The sequence below is a fragment of the Choloepus didactylus genome, chromosome 2, assembly GCF_015220235.1.
Source record: "Choloepus didactylus isolate mChoDid1 chromosome 2, mChoDid1.pri, whole genome shotgun sequence".
NCBI lineage: Eukaryota > Metazoa > Chordata > Mammalia > Pilosa > Megalonychidae > Choloepus > Choloepus didactylus.
In genome coordinates this window covers 178,923,630-178,933,706 of record NC_051308.1, presented here as the reverse complement: position 1 = coordinate 178,933,706, position 10,077 = coordinate 178,923,630, and the positions used below count along the sequence as shown (strand labels likewise).

General features: G+C 38.5%; 1 protein-coding gene across 2 annotated transcripts; it reads left to right on the top strand.

Annotated features, from left to right (window-relative positions):
• Positions 1 to 8,536: 8,536 nt before the first annotated feature.
• LOC119519004 (DPH3 homolog) lies at positions 8,537 to 8,785 on the top strand. 2 transcript variants are annotated; one of them, XM_037816477.1, is made up of 2 exons: positions 8,537 to 8,646; positions 8,722 to 8,785. In XM_037816477.1, exons 1-2 carry the CDS (start codon positions 8,537 to 8,539, stop codon positions 8,783 to 8,785), a joined length of 174 nt encoding a protein of 57 aa, XP_037672405.1. The 2 variants fall into 2 exon arrangements, with proteins under 2 accessions (XP_037672405.1, XP_037672400.1); XM_037816472.1 differs by having other exon boundaries at positions 8,537 to 8,785.
• The last annotated feature ends 1,292 nt before the right edge of the window (positions 8,786 to 10,077 follow it).

Sequence of the window (10,077 nt, the reverse complement as noted above, 5' to 3'; positions counted from 1 at the left end):
TCCTGAGTTGTAATGGTTATCTCTAAACTCTGAGATGTTGAGCTCTTTATGTATAACCTAGTTGGTCCCCGTTACTTCAGGTATCTGTGTGACGCCTGAGACTCAGAGTTTGGCAGCTATGAATGTCAGCATTCTCTCATATAGCAACTGTTAAAAAGGCTAAAAAAGCTGAAAAACATCACTAAAGACTTCAATTAAAGATATGAGTGACATGGACTTTGTTAAGACTAAGGTAAATCAAACTAAAGGGTAAAGGATGATATTGATGGTGTTTTAAAACTTCAACTTCTGTGTGATAACAAATGAAGAGATGTTTATTTGGTGCAAAATTTGTATTTTGTGTAACACACTACATAATTTAACTTGTATGGTGTGCCAGTTTGGATGTATTATGTTCCCCAAGAAAAAGCCATGATCTTTTAATCCAATCTCATGGGATATTTGGATTAGGTTGTCTCCATGGAGATGTAACCCACCCAACCATGAATAATACCATGGAGGTGTGGCCCCACCCATTCAGCATGGGTCTTGATTAGTTTATTGGAGCCCTATAAGAGCTCAGAGAGAAGGAACTCAGTGCTACAGCTTAGAAAGACATTTTGAAGAAATTGAAAAGCTGATGCTAACATTTTGGAGAATGCCATTTTGAAACACAACCTAGGAGCAAGCAAACATCAGCCATGTGCCTTCCCAGCTAACAGAGGTTTTCTGGACACCATTGGCCATCCTTCGCTGAAGGTACCCAATTGCTGATGTGTTACCTTGGCCTTAAGACTGTAACTGTATAACCAAATAAACACCCTTTATAAAAACCAATCCATTTCTGGTGTTTTTCAAAACAGCAGCATTAACAAACCAGAACACATGTGAACAACCTGTACTGACTCGAGAAGAAATTGAAAACCTCAACAAATCAGCCACAAGTAAAGAGATCCAATCAGTCATCAAAAACCTTCCTACAGAGAAAAGCCCAATGCCAGATGGCTTCACAGGTGAAATTTACCAAACACTCCAAAAAGAACTAACACCATTCCTGCTCAAACTCTTCCAAAAAATTGAAGAAAAGGGAATACTACCTAACTCATTTTATGAAGCTAACATCATTCTAATACCAAAACCAGATAAAGATATGATAAGAAAGGGAAACTATAGGCCAATCTCCCTAATGAATATAAACACAAAAATTTTCAACAAAATACTTGCAAATCAAATCCAATGGCACATTAACAAAATTATACAGCATGATGAGGTGGGATTCATTCCAGGCATGCAAGGGTTGCTCAACATAAGAAAATATATCAATGCAATACAACACATTAAAAAGTCAAAAGGGAAACATCACATTATCATCTCCATTGATGCTGAAAAAAGCATTCAACAAAATTCAGCATCCTTTTCTGATAAAAACACTTCAAAAGGCAGGAATCAAAGGAAACTTCCTTAATATGATAAAGGGCGCATATGAAAAATGTACAGCCAGCATAATACTCAACATTGAGAGACTGAAAGCCTTCCCCCTAAGATCAGGAAGGAGACAAGGATGCCTATTATCACCACTATTATTCAACATTGTGCTAGAATTTCTTGCCAGAGCAATTAGGCAAGAAAAAGAAATACAAGGCATCCAAATTGGAAAGAAAGAAGTAAAACTTTCATCATTTGCTGACAACATGATCCTATTTGTGGAAAATCCTGAGAAATCTATGAAAAAGCTACTTGAGCTAATAAATTCAGCAAAGTGGCAGGATACAAGATTAATGTGCAAAAATTAGTAATGTTCTATACACTAGTAATGACCTAACTGAGGAGGAAATTAGGAAAAAAATCCCATTCACAATAACAACTAAAAGAATCAAGTATCTAGGAATAAATTTAACCAAGGATGTAAAGGACCTCTACACAGACAACATCAAAACTTTGCTAAAAGAGATCAAAGAAGACCTACAGAGGTGGAAAGATGTTCCGTGTTCATGGATAGGAAGGCTAAATGTCATAAAGATGTCAATTCTATACAAATTGATCTACAGATTCAATGCAGTATTAATCAAAATTCCAATGACTAATTTGATGTTTTGGAAAAGCTAGTTGTCAAGTTTATTTGGAAGGGAAAGTGGTCTTGAATTGCCAAAAACATCCTAAAAAAGAAAAACAAAGTGGGAAGGCTTACACTTCCTGACTTTAAAGCTTATATAAATTCAGAGTGGTCAAAACAGCATGGTACTAGCACAAAGACAGACAAATTGATCAATGGAATTGAACTGAAAGTTTGAGGAAAAACTCAGATCTATGGTCGATTGATTTTTAACAAGGTCTCCAGATCCACTGAACTGGGACAGAATAGTCTCTTCAACAGATGGGGCTGTGAAAACTGGATATCCATAACCAAAGGAATGAAAGAGGACTCCTACCTCACACTCTATACAAAACTTAACTCAGGGTGGACCAAAGATCTCAATATAAGAGACAGCACCATAAAACTCCTATAAGAAAATGTAAGGAAACCTCTTCAATACCTAGTAATAGGAGGTAGCTTCTTAGATCTTACACCCAAAGCACAAGCAATGAAAGAAAAAATAGATAAACAGGAACTCCTCAAAATCAAAATCTTCTGTGCCTGAAAGGACTTTGTCAGAAAAGTGAAACGGCAGCCAACTCAATGGGAGAAAATATTTGGAAACCATATATCTGATAAGGTTTTGAGATCCAGTACATATAAAGAAATCCTACAGCTCAACAATAAAAGGTCAAACAATACAATTGCAAAATGGGCAAAAGACATGAATAGACATTTTTCTCTAGAGGAAATACAAATGACTAAAAAGCACACGAAAAGATGTTCATCTTCATTAGCTATTAGGGAAATGCAAATCAAAACCACAATGAGATATCTACACATATAAAAATGGTGCCATTAAACAAACAGGAAAATCTACAAATGTTGGAGAAGATGTGGAGAAATTGGGACACTTTACTCACTGCTGGTGGGAATGTATAATGGTGCAGCCACTGTGTAAGACAGTTTGGCTGTTCCTTAGAAATGCAATATTGAGTTGCCTTATGATCCGGCAATTCCACTACTCGGTATATACCCAGAAGATCTGAAAGCAGTGACCCTGAACAGATATTTTCACACTGATGTTCATAGAGGCATTATTCACAATTGCCAGAAGATGGCAGCAACCGAAGTATCCATATATGTAGTGAATACATTCAAGTGATTATTATTCAGCTGTAAAATGGAATGAAGTTTTGATACATGCTACAACTTGGATGAACTTTGATGGCATCAGGCTGAGTAAGATAAGCAAGAAGACACAAAAGGACAAATATTTTATGATCTCACTGATTTGACATAATTAAAATAAGCAAATTCATAGAGCTAGACTCTAGAATATAGGTTACCCAGAGTTGAGTTGGGGTTGGGAATGAAGAGTTAATGGTACATAATTTCTATTTGGGTTGATCGTAAAGTTTTGGTAATGGATGGTGGAGACGGTAACACAACATTGTGAGTGTAATTAACAGCATTGAATTATATGTGAATGTGGTTAAAAGGGGAAATTTTAGGTCATATATATGTTACTAAAATAATAATTAACAAGATAAAACATAGGAACCCTATTATAAACTATGGACTATAGTTAATAGTACAATTATTAAAATGTTCTTTCATGAATTATAACAAATGTACAACACTAATGCAAGATGTAAATAACAGGGTAGTATATTGAAAAAAATACACTCTAATGTAAACTATGGACTATAGTTAATAATACAGTTTTAATATTCTTTCATCATTGTAACAAAGATACCAGATTAATGCAAAGTGTTTATGATGGGGGGGGTGGAAATGCTATTTTTTACATGATTTTTCTGTAAACCTACAACCTCTCTAACTAAAAAATTAATAAGATAGAATCTGACTATATCAGATATTTTATTTACAGTCCTTGGATTTCATTGCCTCTGGTGTTCCTCTTTCAATTATTTATTTTGTGTAATGTTGTAATATTCTGAATCTTATTGCAACCTTCAACCTAAACCTGACTTTATTCTTGCTTTTACTGTTTGCAACTCAGTTACCATGAATTTTATAGCTCAAAGTAGATGTCAGGTATCAATCTTTGAATTATCAGAGATGCCACGCATATATAGGTGACAGAATCTGAACCTTTATTGTACTAATAGAGTACGGCACACTCAGTAACTCATTACGGTTGGCTCTTCTAAACTATGCTATACAGCAGTTGAAAACCTGTTATTCAAATTCTAAGATAAACAAAGAAATTAAAAAAAAAAATAACCCATCCTTTTATGATCACTACTTGGAGGGACACCCAGCCCTAGGTTGGCTCCCAGAGATCATCACCACCTCACTTCAGATGACACCACCCAAGCCCATGAGTTGGCTGACTGAGACGACACCATCCTAGACCACCACTGAGGGTCCATCACTACTCCTGTCACTCTGACAAACCAGAGCTAATGAACGAAGACTCTCTTGAGAAATGGGAAGGGGACCCGTCAGAATACTACCTGACTGAAATGACAATGGGCCCCTGTTCCTGAAACAATGCTTGTCACCATGAGTTGGACCCCCCAAAATTGTAAAGCTGCCTTGCACTCTGCCACCTCCTACTGGCAAGTTAACCACTGTATCTTTAATATTGCACAGCAGAGACAATTTCCCAACATCTCGAGGCCCAAATGTTTGCCCTTAGTTCCTTTGTCCAATCTCCTGTCCCTCTTTATGCTAATAAGGGCTGAGATAACAACAAATAGATTCCTTAACCCAGGTCATCTCAGATAACTGCCTAGCCTTAAACTACCTCTTGGCCAAAAAAGGGAGTGATCATACCATAAGCATCTCCGGCTGAATGTGTATTAATTTGCAGCAGGTCAAAATCAAATTACAAAAATGGCCCAAGAGATTTAGCTGTTTCACAATATAACCAAGGTTTTTCAAAAGATACCTCAGACCCTATTTAAAAACCTTCAACATTTCCTCCTAGCTATCTCCTGAAGGGTGGGGGAAATGGCTCACAAAGGCTTCCAGCTCTTAGATATGCTATTTATTGGCCTTTTTATAATAATCAATATCCTCAAGTGTCTTATGCACTAACTTGTTAACGCTATGCCCCTCACAGTAAATATATCAGTCACCCAAACTACCACAGTCCTCCAAATATATGATGCTGAGGCATCAAGGGATGGATTGTCATAACTATGAAATTTTTTTGCATGCTGTCTTGGCATCCCTCTTACTTTGGCTAAGCCACTTACCTCAACACTGACCTTTGACCTAATAATAAGCTTCTTTCCATCCCTGGGGCCTAGACTCCCCAGAATCAAGCCCACATCTGTGGCCACGACCCACATCACCCACACGTCTCACCCAGAACCCACAGTTGTCCCCAAATGATAAGCTAACTCTTCCCACCATCCTTGGGTCCCCAGACCCTTTCTCACACATTCGCTTTAAACTGACCAGTCCTTGACTCCTGTGGGAAGTCCACTAACCTCTACTCCTGAACCACAGTAAAAGCACAAGCCCACGGGCTCCCCTTGCTCTGCTTGTGCACTCCTTGCCCACTGATTGAGCCACCATAGCCAATCACTCTTGTCATTGACTCTTCATGGAACCCCTCTATCTCTGAGAACTGTGAGTTACAAGCTATCTTTACTCATTCATTATGAGAAAATTTGGTTCCACTGAGGCTCAAATTTAAAATACAACTTAACTAATTTTAGACAGGTTGCTTCCATCTTTTGGCACTTGAACTAATGTGCAAGGCTTGATTTTTAGAGTAAGTTTCTGAAGACCAAGAATATCCATCTATTCAACAGCCCAATGCCCTTTGTCCCAAGTCTGCCTTAACCAGTTACTAGAGCTGTAGGTATTGCAGAGAGTGCCCATGTTGTTCATACCACATATGCAACATCACGCACACATCAGGGGTCATGGCAGTGAGGCAGGCATGTATAGAGGCCCGTTTCTCTTGGGAATTAGGAATAAACTAGTTCCTTGATAACAAGAGTGAAGTCTGCCCACCTGGCTGCTGATGGAGGAAGAGAATGGGTTTAAGTGCCTATGGGTGCCTGTGGCAGCACAGTGTGAGATGAATATTGAACCAGGCCTCTTTGATCAATATATCCAAGGTGAGAATATTAAATAAATGTAAGTACATGAAGTAGACACACAGTGTCTTGAACACAGTAAGCCTTCAATACACGGTAACTGCCTTTCTAATTAATAACCATAAAGATGCTGTATTGGTTGGGAGTAATTTGTTTGCAAGATACAGAAATCCAGTTTAATGTTATTTTAGTCAAAAAAAGGAGCATATTTATATATCAGTCAAGAAAGTAAAAATCAAGCTTTAGTTATCACAGGGAGTTTTATGTGGGAAATAGTTTCATAGCTATTGGAAGGCTAAAAAGCTGAAAAAGGAACACTGAGTTAGCATAGAGATAATAACTGTAGGAAGTAGCTACCTCCATGAGGCTGGAGAACCAGGAATTTCAGAGAAGAGACCCTGTGGACTTGATGCTCACACTTTTTAGAAGGCTTAGCTCCTACCCTGTGCCAGTTTGAATGTATTATGTGCCCCAAAATGCCATTATCTTTGATGCAATCTTGTGCGGGCAGACGTACTAGTGTTCATTAGATTGTAATTCTTTGAGTGTTTCCGTAGAGATACGACCCACCCAACTGTAGGTGATTACTCTGATTAGATAATTTCTATGGAGGTGTGGCCCTGCTCATTCAGCATGGGCCTTGATTAGTTTACTAGAGCACTGTATAAGCTCAGACAGAAGGAGCGAGCTTGCTACAGCCAAGAGGGACACCGAAGAACACACAGGAGCTGAGAGAGGAGCTGCAGCTTACAGAGCAACATTTTGGAGATAGCCTTTGAAAGCAGACTTTTACTCTGGAGAAGCTAAGAGAGGACAGATGCCCCAAAAGCAACTAAGAGTGACATTTTTGAGGAACTGCAGCCTAGAGAGGAGCATCCTGGGAGAAAGCCATTTTGAAACCAGAACTCTGGAGCAGTCACCAACCATGTGCCTTCCAGCTAACAGAGGTTTTCTGAATGCCACTGGCCATCCTCCAGTGATGGTACCCAATTGTTGATGACTTACCTTGGACACTTTATGGCCTTAAGACTGTAACTTTGTAACCAAATAAACCCTCTTTATAAAAGCTGATCCATTTCTGGTGTTTTGTGAAAAGGCAGCATTAGCAAACTGGAACACAACCCCACCTACTCTAATACTGGGGATGCCAAAGAAGCTGGAAGCTGCAGTAAAATGGAAATGCTGGGAAGACACTGACAAGAACATCCAGAAAACAGAAAGAAAGACTCTTTCCTTCTTCGTGACTTTTAATGTCTCTCTACTCTCCCATTGGCTAATAGGAATCTAGCTAGCAGAGGGGTCTTGGAAACATAGTTTGCAGCATATAGAAGGGTAGGTTGGAGTTGAGAGATATTAGGTAAATATTTGGCAAATTGGCTCGTGGAATCCAAGGAAGTCTCAACTCAGAAACAACTAGAATCAGGACTTGTATGTTGCTGGGGCTTTCTTCCTTTTCTCTGACTTCTGCTTCTCACTGCTTATTAGCTTCAGGCAGTCTCATTCTCCATAGCAACACACAGTTGCCTTCATCTCTTTCAAACCTAACTCCCCACATCTTTGCTCACCGGAGAGGGACTGGCTTTTTTTTTCTTCCTCACTTTTAGTTTTAAATATATTAAGAAGAACTCTGATGAACTAAATTTCCAGCTGGAGATGGATTCTCTCTAGACCAATCAATTGTGGCTCACAAAAACCATAAGAACAAGGCAAATGCCCTAAAATCACATAGCAGGACTTGTGGGAGAGACCAAAGAAATGGGTGCAGCCAGGTCTCAGGATAGAGATCCTAGACAGACAAAATAATATATTTCCCCTACAATGGTAGAAAAGAACATTAAACAGGTAAAAGTGCTATGAGGTGGGGGAAGCAGAGATGGTGAAAGCTTCATAGATAGCTGGTCACTGATACGGGTCTCAAAGCAAAGAGCCTGTGGGAACTACAGGAGAATAGGAAGGGGCTTTCAGGAGGAAGGAACAACGTATGGAAGTATGTAAAGATCTAAAAATGTGCAGGATGTACAGGGCTCAGAAAGTAATCAATTTGACTAGAACAGAGTAGGAATAAAAATAAGTATGAGGCAAAAGTTGAAAAGCTCGATTGGGGGCAAAACATAGAACACCAGTCTAAACTATACATTATTTATTCTTTAGGCATAGAGATTAACAGGTAGTTATGTACTAGAGGGTGATAGGTAGGATGGGTGAGTGGAGGAAGAAGAGGGAGGCAGTACAGGTGTCCATGCCCTTAGACATTTGCCTAGGCAAACTGAAACTTAACTAAACTATATCTGCATTCACTACAATGGATAAAATCGTTTTATGACTGGAACCGAAGTTAGACCCACGGAGGTGGTGTCGGACGGCGGGGGCGACAGCCCTTTGGCTCACCCCAGTGACAATGGTGGTGTTCTGTGATGAGGTGGGGATCCAGGACTTCCAGTATGACGAGGACTTGGAGACTTATTTCTATCCATGCCTGTGTGGGGATAACTTTGCCATCACCAAGGAAGATTTGGAGAATGGAGAAGATGTGGCAACGTGTCCTAGCTGCTCTCTCATTATAAAAGTGATTTATGACAAAGGTCAATTTATGTGTGGAGAAAGAATACCAGCACCTTCCACCAACAAAGAATTAGCTAAATGTTGAAGAAGGCTTTAAGAATCCAAATCTGAAACAGTTGAGAATGAGCCAAGATGGAAAAATCAAATGCAAAGTTACAGACCTCTTCACAAGGGCAACCTTCTTGTGGTTTGTTGTTCTGTTACAGAGTGTGGATCCTTTCCAACAACTGCTACGTTCACCTTCAATTAAAGAAGCAATCCACAACATGACATACATGGATTTCACGCATAAAACTTTGAATTACAAATGTTCTTAATTTTCCATCCAAATTTTTTAAAAGATAATTTCAAATCAGTACATTTTCTCCCTCAGTTTCATTATTTTCATATCTTAAACCTAATTATTTCAGTATCTGATAACAGAATCATCTACCTCAAAGTCATTAGTATTCCTTGACAAAAAAGGGATTGTATTTTTTACTTGGTTATTGAGATTATTAACATTAGCCCTTCCTTTGAAATTTGACATAAACTTCGCTAAGAAAAATTGCTAGCTAAAATTTGCTGATCTCCTCAGTTTTGTCATTGTTAGAACGTTCATATTCTGTTAAGCATGCCTTTTCTGTTATGTTTCATGCATAGAGTGCTGGTTATGGTGTTAAAGAGAAAATACAGTGAGGTCATAATTTCTCCAGAGCTAAAAGTTAGTGAATGAGGAAGAAAAGTAAAAAGTGAAATGGTAAATGGTCAAAGAATATCGAGTTTCCTTTTCAGTATTCTGTATGTTCTTTGAAAATCAGGATAAGAGAAAAAGACAAGCAGCCAAGAGAAGCAAAATTGGTAACAGAATGAGAGGAGCCAAACATGTCAACTTAGTAAATGAGATGCTTAAATAGATTTTGTGAGATCAAAGCAAATAACATTTCTATATCTGGGTTTTGTTTGTTTCCTTTTAGAAAAGGCCAATGAAATCATACTCCAGATGGGGGTTAATGTCCAGTCTTGATGGCTGGAGGCAATGCTTTCAGCATGATTACTATTTCATGCCACTACTCTTAAAAGATGAAGCCTCTACAATGGTTTGTGTTTGATGAAGATGAGCTTGAAAACTGGAGGTCTTTTCTGAATAAATATGCCATGGGGACACATCTAATGTGCCATCACCTGCAACCAAACCAGATATGCACTCTTTCTGAGACGTTTGCCTTGGAGAAAAATAAATACGTAAAGATAGGCCTTTAGTTTTCCTTTGCTGCAGTGCTGAGAAGTAGCACAAAATTAGAATCACTTATATGGAAATTCAGAATTTCCCTTTATATATGCAACTTTCCTGCATATATATAAAGTTGAAAAAAATGAACTGATATCTGGCAAGTT

Excerpts from the sequence above, each read along its gene's own strand:
- LOC119519004 (XM_037816472.1), top strand. The coding sequence starts at position 8,537 with ATGGTGGTGTTCTGTGATGAGGTGGGGATCCAGGACTTCCAGTATGAC.